Below are 25,046 nucleotides of genomic sequence, written 5' to 3'. Positions count from 1 at the left end.
GTTTTCAAGTTTTAAAGCAAGAAAATCGTATATTAAACTGATAGATTTTGGTAAGTAAAAGACCCTTACCTATCAGGGGAAAAAATTGACCTGAGAAAATGTGGCGAAACAGGAAGTATATTAGCCTACATTTTCGCCATTTTGCCATTAACTAGGCTCACCTATTTACTTGATGATAAGGTTTTGAATGTGGTATATTTGTATAAATATTAATGTAAAACCAATTAGGAAGTATAACCCCTGTTTTTTTCTATATTAAGAACCAGGATGGACTAGTTCCAAAATAAATTTTCAGCTCAAAGTAAAGAACAAAGTTGAAACTTAAAACAAGCAACATTTTTTAAGTTGCTCAATAATTTTTTCTCCAAATTATTGGGGGGGGGGCTACTGCTCCATTTGACCTCCCCGCTAAACAACGCCACTTATGATTTGACTGCCCTTTTAATAAAAATCGGTTAGTAGGCAAGCTATTCAATCGCTAAACAAAGAATTCTGGCCCAGTCTAAATGATGAATGGTCTTTAACAAAAAAAATGATAGATATCATTTCTTTGCTTCAGCTCAACCTTTTTCATCACTTTAAATGGAAATAAAAACCCTGAGTCTCTATTCGAATAATATCTCTTCCGATATCTTACGTAGACTGGTTTGGTATGGTCACCCATAGGGGAAGGAAAGAAAGCAAATAAATAAAGATGACAAACTATGACCAACCTTCTTGGAAAAATAAAAAAAATTTCAAATATAGAAGCTTGGAGTCCTCTGTACAAGGTTCTTAGACATGCTGAGAGCTAAGATGTGTCCCTTTAGGAGGTTTTCTCCTTATTGTATGTATTTCGTAAAATCAAACAGTTACTACAGAAAACATGCCGTGTAAGAATATTGGGTTTGAGAATAACCAATTTTTCTCCATAGACTGATAAAATTCTCCCCGCAATACTAACCGACAGAATCATATTGTTATCTTTTCTTCACGTTGGTAGATGGGACGGAAATCGAAAAAGTTATAAGGACCAAATTAGATTGAGAACCATTTTCCTTTATCAAGGAAATCGTTTGGTAAAATAGGAAATTCAAAGAAGTCGTGCATGGAATTTTGTTCAACATATAATAACTTTTGACAGCTGTTGATTTATAGTTAAAACAAGGTTAAAGAAAACACGACAAAGTTTAACATCCAAAGAATTTTAAGAAGCTAACGAAACTGGATTATATTTCTTTTTTGCCTTGCCTTTAATTAGGTGCCTTGCTAAAAAAAAATAAATAAAAATAAATAAATAAATAGAAAAAAACATAAGAAAAGTTGACAATCTAAATGCGTTCCGTTATGTATAAACGTGTTCAGTCTACTTTATTGCGAAATGGAGTTACGAGTGCCATCTTGAATATTTTTTTTTCTGCGTCGATTCGTATATTCTACAAGTTTTTTAGTCAAGTTTTAGTCAGTTTTTTCAGTCAGTTTTTTAGTAACGAAGCAAAAGATTTTGCATTTGCGCACCCAGTCTCATTTCAGCAAATTGTAATTAACCATGAATGTGTTCAGTACACGTCAAGGCCGTACCCTGGATTCTTTTTTTTTTGGGTACACAAGGATTTTGTTTTTTTTTTGGGGGGGGGGGTTACGCAAAAAACCTCAAAAACCGCATATAAAATTTGTTTACATCAATTTCTGTTGCGTTTTTACGAATCAGACAAACATTTTGGAGGGGGGAGAGGGGTTCTAGCCTATAATACAAACCTGTCTTTGAGAGGGATGAAGAAATGCTGGCAGAAAATATTCAAGAATCTGTGATCCTTGAAGTGGCTGAAGGAACAGGGCTTGAACCTAACCTAACCAATCTGTATTACTCACCCTGACGAAAGAATCGAGAAACCGAAGAAGGAAAGCGAAAGGGATCACTCGTGCGAAGAAAAAACTTAATTATTTTGGGAAATAGTACAAAGCTATAGATACAAAAATTATGACGCCAGATAGTTTGAGAGTCTAAAAGACTGTTGACTACAGTGTAAGCAAAGAATAACTGAGAACACTCAAGGAGATCTGTTCACGTTTTTCTAGGACCGTGCAGACATAATCAGGGGCATAGCGCAAGTATTTTTATTTAGGGGGGGGGACAAGAATTTTTTTGGTGCACTACTGAAGATAATTTACCATTTACCGAAGAAGCTACTAGGTTAAATTAAAAATAAACATCAAAAACAACAAGAACAATAGGAAATTCTTTTCGTAACAAAGTGGAAATTTTTTGAGTGAACATTTTTGTCCTATGTCCAAGGGCCATCCTCAGAAAAACATAAATATATAAGAGAAGAAAGACTTACAACAACATCGTAGTCACAAAATACTTTTTTGAAGAATCCATCCTTATTAGCAATGACCTAGGCATAAAGCAGGTAATTCGAGAAGCAATTGAAATCAGTTTTAAGAATAGTAGTAATATTTCCTTAAATATGGTCTTGGGGGAATATTTACTAAATGCTCTATTCACAAGTTTAAATAAAAACGATATTACAAAATATTTAAAGAAACCAGTAGACATTAGCACACAACCAGTCGCAAAAAGACCTTTGAGGTTAGCTTCCATAAAGGCAAGATTAGCAATAAGAACGTGTTTTTAATTATTCTTTTTTCCTTTTAATGAATTACCTGGATTCATTTCACTTTATTTATCAGTCCTGGTTGAACTTTTCTGAAGTAAAGATGCTGGGATTCTTAAAAAAAAAAGCACTTTAGTTTTTATTGATCGTATGTTGTTGTAAATCTTTTTTCGTTAGTATATTTATGTGTTGCTGAGTACGACCCTTGGACATAGGGCCGGAATATTCATTCAAAAAATTTCCACTGTCTTACGAAAAGAATTCCCTATTGTTCTTCTTGTTTTTGATGTTTGTAACGGAAAGACAGTGTGGTCTTCGTCGCTATTTCAATTCGAAATATTACACAATACATAATAAACAATAAACACACATAAAATAAACATATAATTAAGTACTGGTGATCAAGCTTCTACTAAGATTATCAGCAATGAGTTTCTGCAAGCGACAGTAGTATAGCTCAAAAAAAGCTTTTACGTTGGCTAATGTCAATTTCATATATATTTGGATTTTTTCAGCAGGATTCACCACTAATGTTTCAGAACCTATCACCCTCCACATCCCCAACCTCCCATCCCAGCATAGGATGCTCTATCTGATAGTTGAACGAAGTACCATTCTAACAGCCTCGCGCATTGTGCTGTACTGTTGTACGCAATTTTGAACAGATTTTGACTCTGTAAGATTAAATTTGTTGTGCTAAACTTTTACTATGCCTAATTCATTGAAATATTATTTATGACTCTTTATAAAATTGTTTTGGTAGTGGGTTTGCTGCTTTATATTAATAAATAGCATTGAAATAAGCAGGTCACATAAAGCAAAAGCAAAAATACAGGATAATTCCAAGTTTTATTACATATAATTCCAAGTCTAATATTATATTGTAACATGAATCTTATGATATTTCAAAATTAGACGAATGTACATATAAAATAAACCTACAATACACACAGACTTGCTACGAAAATTGTAGATGTCTATGTTTTATGTTTCAATTGTCAACACTGCAAGTAAAGATAATCTTTCTTTCAGAGAAAACGCTGTAGCGTTGCCTATAGTAAAGGCCATACGGCTCCAATGTTTTACTATTTATTTATTTATTTTTTTTTTTCCCAGAGGCACTTCATACGAAAGGGGTCGTCGTAAAAAGTTCAAAGGGGGCTCAATCGATTGGAAATCGAGAGTTCTAGTGCCCCTTTTAGTAGTCGAAAATGATTGGGGGGCAACTAGCCCCCCCCCCTACGCCCATCATTCCCCCAAACACATCCAATCAAATTTTTGAGATAGTCATTTTGTTCAGAGTAGTTGATTTCCAGAGAGAAAATACATTTTTGAGGGGGACACTCCCTCAGAACCCTCAGGGAAAGAGTTTTAAGTTATACCCTGGGGGCATATAAGGTTTTTACAGAAGGCGATGTCGTAGAAACTTCAAAACAGGCTCATTCAATTGGAAATTCAAAGGGATAGTGCCCTTTTTAATAGTCGAATGTGATTGGAGGGCAACTAGCACCCCCCCCCTCACACCCATCATTTCCCGAAACACATCCAATCAAAATTTTTAGATTGCCATAATGTTCAGCGTTGTTGATTTCCATATAGAAAATAGGTTTTTGTGCAGGACACTCCCCCAGAACCCTCAGGGTAAGGGTTTTAAGTTATGCCCTGGGGGCATATAAGGTTTTTATAGAAGGCGCTGTCGTAGAAACTTCAAAAAAGGCTCATTCAATTGGAAATTCATAGGGCTATTGCCCTTTATAATAGTTGAAATTAATTGGAGGGCAACTAGCCCCCCCCCCACGCCTCTCATTCCCCCAAACATATCCAATCAAAATTTTGAGATAGCCATTTTGTTAAGCGTAGTTCATTTTCAGATAAAAAATATGTTTTTGAGGAGGACACTCCCCCAAAACCCTCAAAGCAAGGGTTTTAAGTTATACCCTGGGGGCATATAAGGTTTTTATAGAAGGCAGTGTCGTAGAAACTTCAAAACAGGCTCTTTCGATTGCAAATTCAAAGGGCTAATGCCCTTTTTAATAGTCGAATGTGATTGGAGGGAAACTAGCCCCCCCCCATACCCATCATTTCCCCAAACACATCCAATCAAAATTTTGAGATAGCCATAATGTTCAGCGTAGTTGATTTCCATATAGAAAATAGGTTTTTGTGGAGGACACTTCCCCAGAACCCTCAGGGTAAGGGTTTTAAGTTGTGCCCTGGGGGCATATAAGGTTTTTATAGAAGGCGTTGTCGTAGAAACTTCAAAAAATGCTCATTCGATTGGAAATTCATAAGGCTAGTGCCCTTTTTAAGAGTCGAAAATGATTGAGGGCAACTAGCCCCCCCCCCACGCCTCTCCTTTCCCCAAACATATCCAATCAAAATTTTGAGATAGCCATTTTGTTCAGCGTAGTTGATTTTCAGATAGAAAATATGTTTTTGAGGAGGACACTCCCCCACAATCCGCAAGGCAAGGGTTTTAGGTTATACCCTGGGGGCATATAAGGTTTTTATAGAAGGCAGTGTCGTAGAAACTTCAAAACAGGCTCATTCGATTGCAAATTCAAAGGGCTAGTGCCCTTTTTAATAGTCGAATGTGATTGGAGGGCAACTAGCCCCCCCCCCATGCCCATCATTTCCCCCAACACATCCAATCAAAATTTTGAGATAGCCATAATGTTCAGCGTAGTTGATTTCCATATAGAAAATAGGTTTTTGTGGAGGACACTTCCCCAGAACCCTCAGGGTAAGGGTTTTAAGTTATGCCCTGGGGGTATATAAGGTTTTTATAGAAGGCGTTGTCGTAGAAACTTCAAAAAAGGCTCATTCAATTAGAAATTCATAAGGCTAGTGCCCTTTTTAATAGTCGAAAATCGAAAATGATTGAGGGCAACTAGCCCCCCCCCACGCCTCTCATTCCCCCAAAAATATACATTCAAAGTGTTTAGATTCATATTTTGCTCAGCGTAGTTGATTTCCAGACAGAAAATATGTTTGTGACGAGTACAATCCCCTACAATCGGCAAGGCACGGGTGTTAAGTTATTCCCTGGGAATATATAATGTTTTTATAGAAGGCGGTGTCATAGAAACTTCAAAACAGGCTCATTCGATTGGAAATTCAAAGGGCTAGTGCCCTTTTTAATAGTCGAAAGTGATTGGAGGGCAACTAGCCCCCCCCCCCCACGCCCATCATTCCCCTAAACACGTCCAATTAAAATTTTGAGATAACCATTTTGTTCAGCGTAGTTGATTTCCATATAGAAAATATGTTTTTGTGGAGGACACTCCCCCACAACCCTCAGGGCAAGGGTTTTAAGTTATGCCCTGGGGGCATATAAGGTTTTTATAGAAGACATTGTCGAAGAAACTTTAAAAAGGCGCATTCAATTGAAATTCATAGGGCTAGTGCCCTTTTTAATAGTCCAAAATAATTAGAGGGCAACTAGCCCCCCCCATGCCCATCATTCCCCCAAACATATCCAATCAAAATTTTGAGATAGCCATTTTGTTCAGCGTAGTTGATTTTCAGATAGAAAATATGTTTTTGAGGAGGAAACTCTCCCATAGCCCTCAAGGCAAGGGTTTTAAGTTATACCCTGGGGTCATATAAGGTTTTTAAAGAAGGCGTTGTCGTAGAAACTTCAAAAAAGGCTCATTCGATTGGAATTTCAAAGGGCTAGTCTCTTTTTAATAGTCAAAAGTGATTTGAGGGCAACTAATGCCCCTCTCACGCCCACCTTTTCCCCAAACACATCCAATCCAAATTTTGAGACAGCCATTTTATTAAACGTAGTTTTAAGTTCTAGAAATTAGGTCTTTGAGAATGACAACTCCCCTACAGCCCTCAGGGCAAGGGTTGTAAGTTATGCCCTGGAGGCATATAAGGTTTTGTATAGACAACATTGGCGTATAAACTTCAGAGAGGGCTCATTCAATTGGAAATTCAAAGGGCTAGTGCCCTTTTTTATAGTCGAAAGTGATTGGAGGGCAACTAGCCCCCCCCCACGCCCATAATTTCCCCAAACACACCCAAATAAAAATTTTGAGATAGCCATTTTGTTCAGCGTAGTTGATTTCCAGATAGAAAATATGTTTTTGTGGAGGACACTCTCCCACAACCCTCAGGGCAAGGATTTTAAGTTATGCCCTGGAGGGCATTTAAGGTTTTTATAGAAGACGTCGTCGTAGAAACTTCAAAAAAGGCGCATTCAATTGGAAATTCATAGGGCTAGTGCCCTTTTTAATAGTCCAAAATAATTGGAGGGCAACTAGCCCTCCCCCCACGACCATAATTCCCCCAAACATATCCAATCAAAATTTTGAGATAGCCATTTTGTTCAGCGTATTTGATTTTTAGATAGAAAATATGTTTTTGAGGAGGACACTCTCCCACAACCCTCAAGGCAAGGGTTTTAAGTTATAAACTGGGGGCATGTAAGGTTTTTATAGAAGGCGGTGTCGTAGAAACTTCAAAAACGGCTCATTCAATTGGAAATTCAAACGGCTAGTCCCTTTTTAATAGTCGAACGTGATTTGAGGGCAACTAACCCCGCTCTAACGCCCATCTTTTCCCCAAATACATCCAGTCAAAATTTTGACACAGCCATTTTACTAAACGTAGTTTTAAGTTCATGAAATTAGGTCTTTGAGGATGACAACCCTCCCCCAGCCCTCAGGGCAAGGGTTGTAAGTTATGCCCTGGGGGCATATAAGGTTTTTATAGACAACATATTCGTAGAAACTTCAGAGAGGGCTCATTTGATTGGAAATTGAAAGTTCTAGTTCACTATTTAAGCGTCAAAAGATGTTGGAGGGTAACCAGCTTCCCCCCCCTAAACCCTATTTTCCCAAATGCATCCAATAAAATTTTAAAATAGTTATTGTGTTAAAAATAGTTAAAGGTCATGTAACAAAAAATCCGGTGTTGACACAACCCACCAGGGCCCGGGGCAGGCATTATTAGTTGTGCCTCGGGGGCATATGTGAGTCTTATGGAAGATATGCTTGTATTAACTGCAAAGAGGGATCATTTAACTGAAAATTGAAAGTTCTAGTTCACTTTTTAAGAGTCAAAAGAGATTGGAGGGCACCTAACCCCCCCCACCACGCCCTTTTTTCTTCAAACCCATCCGATAAGAATTTTGAGATAGATTTTTTTTTAAATAGTTCAAAGACCATATAACGAAAACTCAGGGGTCAACACAGCCCCTTAGGGCCTGAGGGCAGGTGTTGTAACTTATGCCCTTGGGCATAACTTCCTATTGAAGGGATAATCGTAAGAAATTCAGAGATGGCTCATTTGATTGGAAATTGAAAGTTCTAGTTAAGTTTTTTTCAGTCAAAAGATATTGGAGGGCAACTAGCCCCCCACACCCCTTTTCCCCAAATGTATCCAATAAAAATTTTGAGGTAGGCATTAAGTTAAAAATTTCTCAAAAGTCAGATAACAAAAACTCAGGAGTCGTCACAACCCGCCTGGGCCCAGGGGCAGGGGTTGTAAGTTATACCCTGGGGCATATATTGTTCGTATGAAAGGGATGCTCGTATAAACTTTAGAGAGGGCTATTTTATTCAATATTGAAATCCAGCCCTTTTTAGGAGTCAAAAGTGATCAGAGGGCAACTGGCCCCCCAAGCCCTTTTCCCCCAAATACATCTGATAAGAAATTTGAGGTAGCCATATTGTTAAAAATAGTTCAAAGATCATATAATAAAAACTGCTTTACGTATGGTCATTTCGTTAAAAATAGTTCAAAGGTCAGATAAGAAAAACTCCTGTGTCGAAACAACCCCCCCCCCTAGGGCAGGGGAAGGTGTTGTAAGTATTGCTCTGGGGGAATATATGGTTCTTATGAAAGGTATACTCGTATAAACTTACTCGTATAAACTTCAGAGAGGGTTCATTTGAATGTAAATTAAAAGATGTAGTTCATTTTCTCAGAGTGAAAAAACAGGGGAGCTAGACATTCTCAGCCTCCACGCCGTAGGGCGTATTGGATGGGAAAAACCATCCCGTTAAAATTTCAGCAGACTAATTTGTTAAAGATAGATCCACCATGATATATCGACAATCCAGGGTCAGCACAACCCCCCCGAGTCGAGGGACCTGCGTTATTAGTTATATTCTGGGGATTTATATGTTTTTTATAGAAGGGATACTCGTATAAACTTCAGAGAGGGCTCATTTGATTGAAAATAGAAAGTTCTAGTTCACTTTTAAAGAATCAAAAGGGACCGAAGCTTAATCTAGTCCCCCCACACCCTTTTTCCCCAAACCCATCCGATAAAAATTTTGGGATGGCAATTTTGTTAAAAATAGTTCAAACATCAGATAATAAAAACTCCGAGGCTGACACAAACCTATTTTTTCACTTTGATATTATTACTTTGATATTACTTTTGATACTTTGATGAATATTTGATTTTTTTTTTAAGTTTGATTTCGAAATAAGGAATTTTTAGAAACTTGAAATTTTTTGCAATCAAAAACGAACAAAAATTAATAAAAAATAAACTTTCCGAAAAAATAAGTTTTTCAAAAAAAAGTAAAGGCCATTTTAAATTTAAGCTCAGCAGATACAAATACCTCTTTAAAATTCAAACTCAAAGCGACCAGAAATTACTATTAAAGAATAAATAAAACCCAAAACGAACAGAAATTAAATAAGCAATCATAACAAAAACATACAACAATTAATAATATAAATGAATAAATAGATCTTAAAGCGAGTATTGCTTGGATTGAATATGAATATCAATCTTAAAATGAAAAAAAATATTTTCCTATTGAAGTATAAATGAAACTTAAAACGAACAGAAATTAAATAAACAATCAATGCAAACAAACATACAATAGATATTAATGTAAATTAATGAGAAAATATTAAAACGATTGATAATAAAATTGAATATGTAAATTAAGCTTGAAACAAACAAAATTCGCCACCCTTAAGAGTTTGGTTATGACCTCCTTTTCTCACAGCAAAAGTCTAAAGCCTAATGCGTCATTTGCACTTTACTGAAAACTATATGCGTCTTGAGCAGTCCTGGAAAGTATTAACAACATCAATTTGAATATTTGATGTATAATGATATTAATTGTTGAAAGATCCATCAATTCAAGAATTTATTTCGCTGTAATTGTATTTTTATTTTCAATGCTGTAAGAAGTGGAAAAGAAAGTATTTGTAATATAATCCGTTTTCAGTTAATTGCCAATGACGCAGTAGGCTTTTGGTTTTTATTTACAGATAGGAAAGGAGGCAGTATCCAATCACTTGTTTGTAGGGAAACTATATTCATCTTTACCAACTTTAAAAAGAGCTAATAAATTAAACTGAATATTTGATGTATAATATTATGTATTGCTGAAAGCTCATCAGTTCAAAATGTTACTATAATTTTAATGTTTATTTTCAGAGATAAGGACAAAAGAAAATATTTGTCAGAAAATTGGTTTTCAGTAAAGCGCCAATGACGCAGTAAGTTTTAGACTTTTACAGTGAGAGAAGGAGGTCATACCGAAACTCTTATTTGTGGTGATTTTTGTTCATTTCAAGCTTGATTTGCATATTCAATTTAAGTTTCACTCGTTTTAAGATTTATTTATTAATTTACAATAATATCTATGCATGTTTGTTTGCATTGATTGTTTATTTAATTTCTGTTCGTTTTAAGTTTCATTTATACTTCAATAGGAAAATATTTTTTTTTCATTTTAAGCTTGATATTCATATTCCATCTGAGCATTCCTCGCTTTAAGATCTATGTATTCATTTATATTATTACTTGTTGTATGTTTTTGCTATGATGGCTTATTTAATTTCTCTTCGTTTTGGGTTTCATTTATTCTTTAATAGTAATTTCTGGTCGTTTTGAGTTTAAATTTTATAAGGTATTTGTATCTGCTGAGCTTAAGTTTAAAATGGCCTTTACTTTTCTTTGAAAAACTTATTTTTTCGGAAAGTTTTTTTTTTATTAATTTTAGAAAAAGATAATCTTTTTCTTTTTTTTTCTTTTTTAAGCCATACAGAACTATACTTTATAAAATTTTCAACTATTACATAATTACAAATACAAGATAATCTTTCTTGCCCTGTGGTAATGCAGCAGTACTTCTTCAACCATCGAAGGCAAGAAAAAGGTATTTCACACGACGCTGAATTTAAAGAGATAGTAAAGTACTGTTTAACTAGATAAAACATCAGAGGAAACACACATTTCAACCGTTTTTCAGCAAAATTTTCGGCAGATTTTGAGAAAAAAGATTCGGGGGAGGGGGTCTAGTTACCCTCCAATCTTTTTGGTCAGTTAAAAAGAGCACTAAAACTTATAGCTTCTGTTAGAATGAGCCCTCTCACAATATTCTGGGACCGCTGGGTCGATAAGACCACCCCTGGGGAAAAGAAAAAAAACAAACAAATAAACACGCATCCGTGATCTCACTTCTGGCAAAAAATACAAAATTCCATGTTTTCGAACAGTTCGTGGTAACCACAGTTTATAGACAGTAAGCTTATCGCAGATCATTTCTGGTCATCGTGAACAAAAAGCTCCTCCCACTTCTTTCTGCCTTAGCTTGTTTAGCCTGTTTCTGAATATACCAGTAAGCTTATCACAGATCATTTCTGGTCATCGTGAACAAAAAGCTCCTCCCACTTCTTTCTGCCTTAGCTTGTTTAGCCTGTTTCTTTCCACTCGCACCCCTGTCCGGGTTTTTATAATGGGGGAGATAGAGAATGATCATACTGCTATATTCTGTCTACTGTGGTGGTAACGAACTGTAAGTAAGGAGCGACCCGGCTCAATAGTAACAGAAACTCTAAAAAACAGAATATTGATACCAATAGATACATCAAAAGAATGAAATTTTTATGCTGATTTCAAATATATAAGTTTCATGAAGTTTAGTTTTACCCATCCAAACTTACGCGCCTGAGGAAATTTCCCTTATTTTCGAAAAAAGGGAAAAACCAAACCTAAAAGTCATAGAACTTTAATGAAAATCCCACCGTCAAATTCAGCATATCCAAAAACCCTACAATAGAAGTAATAAGCTCCTATTTGCAAAAATGTGGAATTTTGTATTTTTTGCCAGAAGAAAGATCATGGATGCCGGTTGTTTTTTTTTGTTTTTTTTGCAGGGGTAATCGTATCGATCCAGTAGTCCTAGAATATCGTGAGAGGGCTCATTAGAACGGAAATTAAAAATTCTAGTGCCCTTTTTAAGTGACCAAAAAAATTGGAGGGCAACATTGCCCTCATTTTTTTCCCAAAGTCACCCAATCAAAATTTTGACATAGCCAGTTTGTTCAGCATAGTCAAAAATCTGATTAATATGTCTTTGAGGATGACTTAATCACCCAATGTTCTTGGGGGAAGGGCTGCCAGTTATAAACTTTGCCCATTGTTTACATATAGTTTTGGTTATTGGTAAGTATACAGTGGTTTTCAGGAGGAATTTTTTCTGTTAGGGGGGGGGAGGGGGGTCGGTGTAGGAGTTACGCGGGATAATCTTTCCATGGAGGATGTTTCCTTGGGGGAAGGGACATTCCTATAAAGGGGGTGCCGGATCTCCCAGCACTATTTAAAAAAATATCAGAAATTAAATAAAAAAAAACAAGTTTTTTGCAACTGAAAGTAAGGAGCAACATTAAAACATAAAACGAACAGAAATGATTACGTATATGAGGGGGTTCGCCCCCTAGTCAATACCTTGCTCTTTACGCAAAGTTTTTTTAGTACTTTCAAAAGAGCTATATATATAATTTTATATATATAATATATATATATAATATATATATATATATATATATATATATATATATATATATATATATATATATATATATATATATATATATATATATATATATATATATATATATATATATATATATATATATATATATATATATATATATATATATATATATATATATATATATATATATATATATATATATATATATATATATATATATATAAAACGTTGCACTTTTAAGTTAGGCTAGGTTAGGTTAGCCTACGTACGCGCGCGTACGTAGGCTAACATAACCTAACTTAACCTAACCTAACTTAATCTAATCTAACCTAACCTAAGCTCATGATAACCTAACAAAACCTAACTTAAACGTGGAGAAACCTAAGACGCTAAACTAAAACTCTAAACTCTAAACTAAAACTCTTAAATAAACTATAACTCTAAACTAAAACTCTTAACTAAAACTAAACTAAAACTATAACTCTAACTAAAACTCTAAGCTAAGACTCTAAACTAAAACTCTAAACTCTAAGCTAAAACCCTAAACTAGAACTCTTAACTAGAGCTATACTAAACTATACCTCTAACTAAAACTCTGAGCTAAGACTCTAAACTAAAACTCTAAACTCTAAACTAAAACTCTTAGCTACTATAACTCTAACTAAAACTGTAAGCTAATACCAAACTGAAACTCTAAACTAAAACTCATATCTAAAATTAAACTAAACTAAAAGTGCAATAAAAAACTAAGATATGACTCTAGGCTAAAACTCTAAACTATAACGTTTAGCTAAAACTAAACTACAAGTCCAAAAACACTTAACTAAAACTAAAATAAAATATAACTCTAACTAAAACTCCAAGTGCTGAGAGTCTAACTTGAAGCTCTAAACTCTGAACAACAACTAAACTAAACTATAACTCTAAACTAAAATTCTTAACTAAAATTAAACTAAACTATAACTTTCAATAAAACTCTGAAGTCTAAACTAAAACTCTTAAACTCTGAACTATAACTCTTAAATAAAACTAAACTACAACTCTAAACTATAACTCCTAACCAAAACTAAGCTAAAACTCTAAACTAAAACTCTTAACTTAAACTAAAGTAAACTATAACTCTAACTAAAACTCTAAGCTAACACTCTAAATTAAAACTCTAGACTCTAAACTAGAACTAAACTAAACTATCACTCTAACTAAAACTCTAAACTCTAAACTAAAACTCTTATCTAAAACTAAACACAGCCTCTAAACTAAAATTCTTAACTAAAACAAAACTAAACTATAACTATAAGTAAAACTCTAAGCTAAGACTCTAGACTATATATCCGATTTTAAACTGATTTAAACTATAACTCTAACTAAAACCCTAAGCTAAGACTCAAAACTAAAACTCCAATATATAAACTAGAACTGTTAATCAAACATAAATTAGAAGTATAACTCTGACTAAAACTCTAAAGTAGAACTGTAAGCTAAAATTATAAACTCTAAACTATTACTCTTAGGTAAAACTAAACTAGATATTTAAACTAATGCTTCTAGCTAAAACTAAACTAAACTATTACTCTATAGTAAAACTAAAGTAAACTATAACTCTAACTAAAACTCAAAGCTAACACTCCAAATTAAAACTCTAGAATCTAAACTAGAACTAAACTAAAACTTAAACTAAAACTCTAAACTAAAACTCTTATCTAAAACTATACAACACCTCTAAACTAAAATTCTTAACTAAAACTAAACTATAACTCTAACTAAAACTCTAAGCTAAGACTCAAAACTAAAACTCTGAATTAAAACTAAACTAAACTATAACTCTAACTAAAACTCTAAGCAAAGACTCTAAACTCTAAACTAAAACTCTTAACTACTAAAACTCTAACTAAAACTATAAGCTAATATCAAACTGAAACTCTAAACTAAAACTCTTATCTAAAACTAAACTATACTAAAAGTGCAAGGAAAAACTCTAAGCTATGACTCTAGGCTAAAACTCTAAGCTAAAACGTTTAGCTAAAACTAAACTACAAGTCCAAAAACTCTTAACTAAAACTAAACTAAACTAAAACTCTAAACTAAAACTCTTAACTAAAACTAAACTACAACTCTAAACTAAAACTCTTAAAAAAAATTAAGCTAAACTATAACTCTAACTAAAACTCTAAACTCTAAGTTAAAACTCTGAAGTCTAAACTAAAACTCTTAACTAAAATTAAACTAAACTATAACTCTAACTAAAACTCTAAGCTAAGACTCTAAACTAAAACTCTGAATTAAAAACAGACTAAACTACACCTCTAACTAAAACTCTAAGCTAAGACTCAAGACTAAAACTCCAATATCTAAACTAAACTAAACTATAACTCTAACACAAAAACTCTAAGCTAAGACTCTAGACTAAAACTCTGAATTAAAGCTAAACTAAACTATAACTCTAACTAAAACTTTAAGCTAAGACTTAAAACCTAACTAAAACTTAACTTAAACGTGTAAAACTAAACTAGATGTTTAAACTAATGCTTCTAGCTAAGACTAAACTAAACTATAACTCTAAAGTAAAATCTAAAGTAAACTATAACTCTAACTAAAACTCTAAGCTAACACTCTAAATTAAAACTCAAGAATCTAAACTAGAACTAAACTTAAACTCTAAACTAAAACTCTTATCTAAAACTAAACAACACCTCTAAACTAAAATTCTTAACTAAAACTAAACTAAACTATAACTATAACTAAAACTCTAAGCTAAGAGTCAAAACTAATACTCTGAATTAAAACTAAACTTAACTATAATTCTTACTAAAACTCCAAGCTAAGACTCTAAACTAAAACTCTAAATTCTAAACTAAAACTCTAAACTACTATAACTCTAACTAAAACTGTAAGCTAATATCAAACTGAAACTCTAAACTAAAACTCTTATCTAAAACTAAACTAAACTAAAATTGCAAGGAAAAACTCTAAGCTATGACTCTAGGCTAAAACTCTAAACTAAAGCGTTTAGTTAAAACTAAACTACAAGTCCTGAAAATCTTAACTAAAACTAAACTAAACTACAACTCTAAACTATAACTCTTACTAAAACTAAACTATAACTCTAAACTAAAACTCTTAACAAAAATTAAACTAAACTATAGCTCTAACCAATACTCTAAACTCTAAACTAAAACTCTTAACCCAAAATTAAACATAAACTATAATTCTAACTAAAGCTATAAGCTAATACTCTAAACTAAAACTATTAATTAAAACTAAACTAAACTATACCTCTAAACTAAAACTCAAAGCTAAGACTCAAAACTAAAACTCCAATATCTAAACTAAAATAAACTATAACTAACAAAAAAAACTCTAATCTAAGACTCTAAACTAAAACTCTAAATTCTCAACTAAAACTAAAGTAAACTATAAATAGAACCAAAACTCTAAGCTAAGACTCTAAACTAAAACTCTCACTAAAATTCTAAGCTAAGACTATAAGCTATGAAAAAAATTTTTTAACTAAAAGTACAATAAACTAAAACTCTAACTAAAACTCTAAGCTAACACTCTAAACTAAACTCTAAACTAAAACACTTAACTAATATAACTCTAACTAAAACTGTAAGCTAAAACCAAACTGAAACTCTAAACTAAAACTCTTATCTAAAACTAAACTAAAAGTGCAATGAAAAAACTCAAAGCTATAACTCTAGTCTAAAACTCTAAGCTAAAACGTTTAGTTAAAACTAAACTACAAGTCCAAAAAACACTTAACTAATACTAAAATAAAATATAACTCTAAGTAAACCTCTATGTGCTGAGAAGTCTAAGTTGAAACTCTAGACTCTAAACTATAACTAAACTAAACTATAACTCTAACTCAAACTGTAAGCTAATACCAAACTAAAACTCTAAACTAACACTCTTATCTAGAACTAAACAACAACTCTAAACTAAAAGTCTTAACTAAAACTAAACAACAACTCTAAACTAAAACTCTTATCTAAAACTAAACAACAACTCTAAACTAAAACTCTAAACTAAAACTAAACAACAACTCTAAACTAAAACTCTTAATTAAAACTAAAACTAAACTACAACTCTAAACTAAAATTCTTAACTAAAAATAAACTATAAGTCTAAACTAAAACTCTTAACTAAATCTAAAGTAAACTATAACTCTAACCAAAAACTCTAAGCTAACACTCTAAATTAAAACTCTAGACTCTAAACTAAAACTAAACTAAACTATAACTCTAACTAAAATTCTAAAGTTTAAACTGAAACTCTTATCTAAAACTAAACAACACCTCTAAACTAAAATTCTTAACTAAACTAAACTAAACTATAACTCAAAGAAAAACTCTAAGCTAAGACTCTAAACTGAAACTCTGAATTAAAATTAAACTGAACTATAACTCTAACTAAAACTCAGAGCTAAGACTCAAAACTAAAACTCCAATATATAAACTAAACTAAACTATAACTCTAACAAAAAACTATAAGCTAAGACTCTAAACTAAAACTCTAAATTCTCAGCTAAAACTAAAGTAAACTATAAATAGAATTAAAACTCTAAGCTAAGACTCTAAACTAAAACTCTAAATTCTCAGCTAAAACTAAAGTAAACTATAAATAGAATTAAAACTCTAAGCTAAGACTCTAAACTAAAACTCTAAACTCTAAGCTAAGACTCTAAACTCTAAAGAAAAACTCTTAACTAAAAGTAAAGTAAATTATAACTCTAACTAAAACTCTAAGCTGAGAATCTAAACTAAAACTCTAAACTCTAAACTAAAACTCTTAACTACTATAAATATAACTAAAACTGTAAGCTAATATCAAACTGAAACTCTAAACTAAAACTATTATCTAAAATTAAACTAAACTAAAAGTGCAAAGGAAAAACTCTAAGCTATGACTCTAGTCTAAAACTCTAAGCTAAAACTAAACTACAAGTCTAAACTAAAAATCTATAACTCTAACTAAAACTCTACGTTAACACTCTAAATGAAAACACTAGACTCTAAACTAAAACTAAACTAAACTATAACTCTGACTAAAACTCTAAACTAAAACTCTTATCTAAAACTAAACAACACCTCTAAACTAAAATTCTTAACTAAACTAAACTATAACTCTAAGAAAAATTCTAAACTAAAACTCTGAATTAAAACTAAACTGAACTATAACTCTAACTAAAACTCTAAGCTAAGACTTAAAACTAAAACTCCAATATCTAAACTAAAACTCTTAACTAAAACTCTAACAAAAAACTCTAAAGTAAAACTGTAAACTAAAACTAAAAACTCTAAACAAAAACTCTTATGTAAAACTAAACTAGAGATCTAAACTAAAGCTCCTAACTAAAACTAAACTAAACTATAACTCTAACAAAAACTCTAAGCTAAGACTCTAAACTAAAACTGTAAACTAAAACTCTTAACTACTATAACTCTAACTAAAAGTGTAAGCTAATACCAAACTGAAACTCCAAACTAAAAATCTTATCTAAAACTAAACTATAACTGTAAACTAAAACTCTCAACAAAAATAAAACTAAACTATAACTCTAACTAAAACTCTAAGCTAAGACTCTAAACTAAAACTCTAAATTCTAACTAAAACTCTAAGCTAAGACTCTAAACTCTAAACAAAAACTCTTAACTAAAAATAAACTAAACTATAACTCTAACTAAAACTCTAAGCTAAGACTCTAAAGTAAAACTCTAAACTCTAAGCTAAGACTCTAAAGTAAAACTCTAAACTCTAAACTAAAACTCTTATCTAAAACTAAACTAAGCTAAAAATGCAACGAAAACTCTAAACTCTAAACTAAAACTCTTATCCAAAACTAAACAACACCTCTAAACTAAAATTCTTAACTAAAACCAAAGTAAACTATAACTCTAACTAAAACTCTAAGCTAAGACTCTAAACTAAAACTCTTAATTAAAACTAAACTAAGCTATAACTTCAACTAAAACTCTAAGCTAAGAGTCCAAACTCAAACTCCAATATCTAAACTAAAACTCATAACTAAAGCTCAAAACTAAAACTATAACTAACTAAAATTCTAAAATAAAACTGTAAACTAAAACTTTAAACTTTAAACTAAACTCTTAAGTAAAACTAAACTAGAGATCTAAACTAAAGCTCATAACTAAAACTACACTAAAACTGTAACTCTAATTAAAACTCTAAAGTAAAACTGTAAACTAAAACTCTAAACTAAACTCTTAAGTAAAACTAAACTAGAGATCTAAACAAAAGCTCCGAACAAAAACTAAACTCAAACTCTAAACTCTAACTAAAACTCTAAGCTAAGACTCTAAACTAAAACTCTAAACTCTAACTAAAACTCTAAACTCTAAACAAAAAACTTTTAACTAAAACTCTAAGCTAAGACTCTAAACTAAAACTCTTAACTACTATAACTCTAACTAAAACTCTAAGCTAATACCAAACTGAAACTCTAAACTAAAAAGCTTAAATAAGACTATAATATAACTATAAAAAAAAACTCACAACAAAAACTAAACTAAACTACTGCTCTAACTAAAACTCTAATCTTATACTACTAATTAAAGTTTTAAACTCTAAACTGAAACTCTCAGCTACGACTCTAAACTCTAAACACAAAATCTTATTTAAAAATATACTAAAGTATAACTCTCAGTAACAATCTAAGATAAAATTTTAAAGTAAAACACTAAACTCTAACTAAAACTCTAAGCTAAGACTCTAAACTATGAACAAAAACTCTTAACTAAAACTAAACTAAACTATAACTCTAACTAACACTCTAAGCTAAGAATCTAAAATAAAACTTTAAACTCTAAACTAAAACTCTTAACTACTCTAACTAAAACTGTAAGCTAATACCAAACTGAAACTCCAACTAAAACTGTAAGCTAATATCAAACTAAAACTCTAAACTAGGGAGGGGGGCTCTTTGCGGCCCCTTTGGGGGTGTCGGGGGGCCCTTTAGGGGCATCGAGAGCCCTTTGGGGGTGCTGGGGGAGTCTCTCTGGGGGCCAGAGGGGCCTTTGGGGTTGGGGTAGGGGGCCCTCTGGGGTTCGGTTAGGGGGGAGGGCAACACTGTTCAAATGAAACTTGTGTATTATAACGACCACAGAGTTTCACCCCAAATCATCTTCTAAAATGTCTCAAACTGTTTCGCTTAAATCATCTTCTAAAATGTCTCAAACGGTTTCGACAATCCATCTTCTAAAATGTCTCAAACTGTTTTGCCCAAATATTCCCTAAACGTAATTTCTGCATGTTCCTTTTGTTTTGGCATCCCTGCGCTGTCACATTTGAAATTCCTAGGAAACCCTTTGCCACGTTAATCTCTTCATCTCAAAGATATTCCTAGCTACACTATTATGGTTTCGATAGAATATCAATTTATAGCTAAGCCTAATGACCTGAGAAGCCATATTTAAAAATGGAATTTCTATCTCTTTAGAATCCCGTATAATTCCTAGGAAACAAGTGATATCATTTCTAATTCCCCTATCATAGATTAATAATTCCCCTCGATTATACAAATCAATTTATCAGAAATTCTGTCCCCTCCTTTTATGTAATCAATTTCTCGGAAATCCTCTCCCCTTCATTTATGCAAATCAAGTTCTATGAAATATACTTCCCCCTCTTGTCCTAGATCAATACATCTCTCTCCCCTGTTAATGCGCATGTGCAAACTTCACCCCAGTGTTATTACACCTAGACAAACAACAAATAAATCGACCTTGATTGAGGTGCTTTAAAGTACCGAATAGTACCTTTCTTATCCGGCAATGTTGTAAACTTCTGTCAGTATTCTATGCCCATATATGGAGTCCCCCCGGAGTAATACCCCTTCCCCTACTTTTCCCTTCTTTTCATTTTTTACTTGCTCACTTTCTCTGTGTTGTATGTCTTCTAACTGCGTGTGTCTTGGCTCTTTTTTTTTCATTTTTTACATGCTCTAATTGTCATTTTGCATATCTTTAATCGCCTGGGTCTTTGCTCTTCATTTTCATTTTGATACATTTTTGGATTTTGATTACATCAGACAATTTAGCAATGGCATTTGATTTAGCTGTCCGTTTTTTTGTTGTCACAATTGGTGGTCCAGATTGTCAAATTTCACATCTTATCACGTTTGATAGCTCAGGTGTTACTAATCATTTTTAGTAACTGCAATTGCAAATTTTTGTTTTTTGGGCCTTCCAACAGACATTTCATTATATAAATAACTGTTGCGTTTTAAACTCAACAATCTTATTTATGCTATGCCTGACATAATATAAGAAAATACTTATATGGTGCCATATATGATGTCATAAGAAATGCTTATATATTTTACTAACATAGTACATGACGTCATTTGCCAAAAAAAAAAAATTAGGCTCTTGACAATTTTTCTCAGACTTTTGACCTATCTAGATCGTTTTTTTCTTATGCAAGAATATCTCAAGATACCAATTTTCATTTTCATTTTTCATAGGCTCTAATTCTCGTTTTCTTTTATCTTCTAACCGCGCGTGTCTTTGTTGTTCATTTTCATTTTTCATAAGCCCTAATTCTCGTTTTCGTTTATCTTCTAACCACGCGTGTCTTTGCTGTTCATTTTCAATTTTGATTGCTTCAGATACTTTAGCAAAGGCTTTTTCTATAGCTACTGGTATTGGTGTTGTCGCAACTGATGGTCCAGATTGTCAGTTATCACATCCTATCACCTTTGATAGTTTAGGTGTCTGTTCCACAATATATATATATATATATATATATATATATATATATATATATATATATATATTGTGTGTATATATATATATATATATATATATATATATATATATATATATATATATATATATATATATATATATATATATATATATATATATGTATATATATATATATATATATATATATATATATATATATATATATATATATATATATATATATATATATATATATATATATATATATATATATATATATATATATATATATATATATATATATATATATATATATATATATATATATATATATATATATATATATATATATATATATATATATATATATATATATATATATATATATATATATATATATATATATATATATATATATATATATATATATATATATATATATATATATGTGTGTGTGTGTGTGTGTGTGTGTGTGTGTGTGTGTGTGTGTGTGTGTGTGTGTGTGTGTGTGTGTGTGTGTGTGTGTGTGTGTGTGTGTGTGTGTGTGTGTGTGTGTGTGTGTGTGTGTGTGTGTGTGTGTGTGTGTGTGTGTGTGTGTGTGTGTGTGTGTGTGTGTGTGTGTGTGTGTGTGTGTGTGTGTGTGTGTGTGTGTGTGTGTGTGTGTGTGTGTGTGTGTGTGTGTGTGTGTGTGTGTGTGTGTGTGTGTGTGTGTGTGTGTGTGTGTGTGTGTGTGTGTGTGTGTGTGTGTGTGTGTGTGTGTGTGTGTGTGTGTGTGTGTGTGTGTGTGTGTGTGTGTGTGTGTGTGTGTGTGTGTGTGTGTGTGTGTGTGTGTGTGTGTGTGTGTGTGTGTGTGTGTGTGTGTGTGTGTGTGTAATCAAATGTTTATTTTCCCCTGGGAGGGGGTACTTTCATGGAAAAGAAGTTTTACCCAGGAGATTTCCACAGCGGGATTTTCCTCTGCGGCACATGCGGAGAAGCTTTCTGCAGGATGGAGGGGGATTTTCCGCAGGGGAGGACAGTTTGCGATCGGAATTTGCTGGGAAGAATTTTCGAAGGAAATTTTCATTGAATTTGCTTTCCTTTGAGAGTGCAGCAACGCGCAACGGGTAAGCTAGTATTAAATAAAACAGAGAAGGAAAATAAAATTGTCAAGAAATCTCAAGTTCTAAACTCGATCAACGAAGAAACTCAAACACAAATACTGAAATGAATATAAAATGATTAAAGTTTTGTTCTGATTTTAATTACGGTTTTTAATGTCCATTAGATTAGAATAAGCTAAAACCAACCTGCTACAGCTTTATAGCCAGACAATTAAATAGAAATAAATCTTTTTCGCCACTTCCAATTATTAAATAAATTTTATTGTGAAAAATTGGCCAGAACTAGATTGAGGGAGCCGTAGTTCAATACGTTAATATTTATATTATCATGTTAGTTTTTATTTAAAATATGAATATATTATTTATATTAATATTTATTTATATTTATATTTATATTAATATTAACATTTATATAACACATATTTATATAAACTGCGAGAGCCATAGTTAAAATATATTAATATTTATATTAGCATGTTAATTTTAGTTTGGTATATAAATATGTTGTTTATATTAATATTTACTTATATTTATATTAATATCTATATAGCATATGTTTATATAAACTACGGGAGCCGTATTTTAATATGTTAATATTTACAATATTAAAAATTATCCACCTTTTTTTCTTCTTGCAACCAAAAAGCTCTGCTTTTCATTCGAGGTAAAGTTATATTCATTGCAAGGACAGACATCTAACAAAGCTGGAAAGAGACTTACTAGAATATCTCCTTCACAGTAGGAGGCACCCGGCTTGCATCTAAAACCAGGAGGAGTAATGTTGTTATAGTACTTCGCGTCTGAACAGTCATCGAAATTCTTTTTCTTGATAACCTAAAATAAAGAAAAAGATTATTATCATTTCTTCTTAGCATTAGCTACAAAAGGAACCGATAATTTGAAAAGTTGATGATATGTCTCTGACGAGCCTATTTAATAGCCTGTATTTATCAAATTTCATCTACTTTTTACTATTTTGTTTATAATCCCCTCATATTTTGGTTAAACAGATTATTTTTTCGTACAGGGTGACTTTTTTCCTTGATATACACGCCTATTAATAAAGGCCTTGCCAAGGGGGCTTTACATTTTTGTTACTTTCATGTATTTTGAAAATTAAGGGCCAAACGAACTTTCAATTTAAGGTATTTTATTTTTAATAAACGAAAAATGAGACTTTAGCCTTTTGCATAGTTTGAGGGGGTACAAAAAGTACAACTGCTTGTGGTAAATTTCATTCGTTTAGAGCTTGACTTCATTTTTGGCAGTTGTCTCTGCTCGTTTCAGGTTTTATATTCCTTCACTCACAATATATTTCTTCACTCCTCAACGCCTCGCTCTTTACGCTAAAGTTTTTTATTGTTTAACAAAAATAGAGTTGTGAGAAATTCAAACATTAGCGTAAAGAGCGAGGCGTTGAGGAGGGGACAGCTCCTTTCATATACGAAATAATTTCTGTTTGTTTTAAGTTTTAACGTCGCTCCTTACTTTAAGTTAAAAAAAACTTATTTTTATTTAATTTTTGAATGTTTTTGAAATAATGCAGATTTTGATTTTGGCTCACCGTACATGAATAATTGAAACCAAATTTGTATATTAATTTTACTTTTATTTGGTTAAATGGCTTTCTTGAAAGTTGTTTAATTTTATTTACGAACGTTTTTATTAGTGATAAATATACGTAACTTACGAATTAACTAATGTAACGAACTTCTATATTCATATATTTTTAATACGTATATTAGTGGGTTCACTCCCTATTCAATACCGTTTTCTTTACGCCAAAGGTCGAATTTTGTTCCAATTCTTTAAAAATGACCCCTTAATCACAAAGACCGTTAATTAGAATAGAAAGCTCTTATGAAAGTACTAAAAAATCTTTGACTTAAAGAGCTAGGTATTGACAAGGGGTTGAACCCAATCATATACGTAATATTTTTTGTCTGTTTTAAGTTTTGATGTTGCTCCTTACTTTCAGTTGAAAACTGATTTTTTTTTCTGATCTTTTTTTAAATGATGCTGGGAAATCCGGCGCCCCCTTCGCAGCAATGTCCCTTCCCCTAAGAAAACTTCCTCTATGGAAAGATTCTCCCAAATAACCCCTGACCCCACCCCCCACTACCAGAAAAAATCCCCCCTGAATACGTCTGTATACTTCCCAATAACCAATACTTTATGTTAACATTGGGTAAAGTGCATAATTTCTATCCCTCCCCCCGGGGACTTTGGGGGACTAAGTCATCCCTAAAGACATAGTTATCATGTTTTTGACCATGCTGAACAAAATGGCTATCTCAAAATTTGGATCGGGTGACTTTGGCAAAAAAATGAGCGTCGGAGGGGGCCAGCTGCCCTCCATTTTTTGTCACTTTAAAAGGGCACTAGAACTTTTAATTTCCGTTCCAACGAGCCCTTCCGCGATATTCTAGGACCGAGCGATACGATCACCTCTGGGAAAAAAAAAATAAACACGCATCCGTGATCTTTCTTCTGGCAAAAAATACAAAATTCCACATTTTTGAAGATAGGAGCTTGAAACCTCCATAGTAGGGTTCTCTGATTTGCTGAATCTGATGGTGGGATTTTCATTAAGGTCTTATAACTTTTAGGGGGATCTTTCCCCCTTTTTACGAAAATCAGCCAAATTTTCTCAGGCGCGTAACTTTTGCTTGGTTGGACTAAAGTTAACGAAACTTATATATTTGAAATCAGTATTAAAATTTGATTCTTTTGATCTATCGTGGAGTTGTTTTAACCTTAGCCTGAATTTAGACATTAGCAGTGTGTGATCCGAGTCAAAGTCCCCTCCAGGTAGTGAGACAGTGTCTGTTTCTCATGATTTCCATGATTTGGATATCAGAATAATAGTAGTAATAG

General features: G+C 32.4%; 1 protein-coding gene across 1 annotated transcript in view; it reads right to left on the bottom strand.

Moving 5' to 3' along the window:
• Window positions 1–25,046, bottom strand: part of LOC148947169 (uncharacterized) — a 90,969-nt gene that overhangs the window by 49,568 nt on the left and 16,355 nt on the right. The window contains exon 3 of the mRNA XM_089097299.1: window positions 22,890–23,003. Coding sequence (XP_088953425.1) covers window positions 22,890–23,003 — 114 coding nt within the window. The remainder of the gene's footprint in view (window positions 1–22,889; window positions 23,004–25,046) is intronic.

This window comes from Artemia sp. Qi Xiang Cuo, chromosome 11, assembly GCF_049724085.1.
Source record: "Artemia sp. Qi Xiang Cuo chromosome 11, ASM4972408v1, whole genome shotgun sequence".
Classification (NCBI taxonomy): Eukaryota; Metazoa; Arthropoda; class Branchiopoda; order Anostraca; family Artemiidae; genus Artemia; species Artemia sp. Qi Xiang Cuo.
The sequence above is the reverse complement of the archived record's forward strand: the minus strand, read 5'-3'. Positions and strand labels throughout refer to the sequence as shown.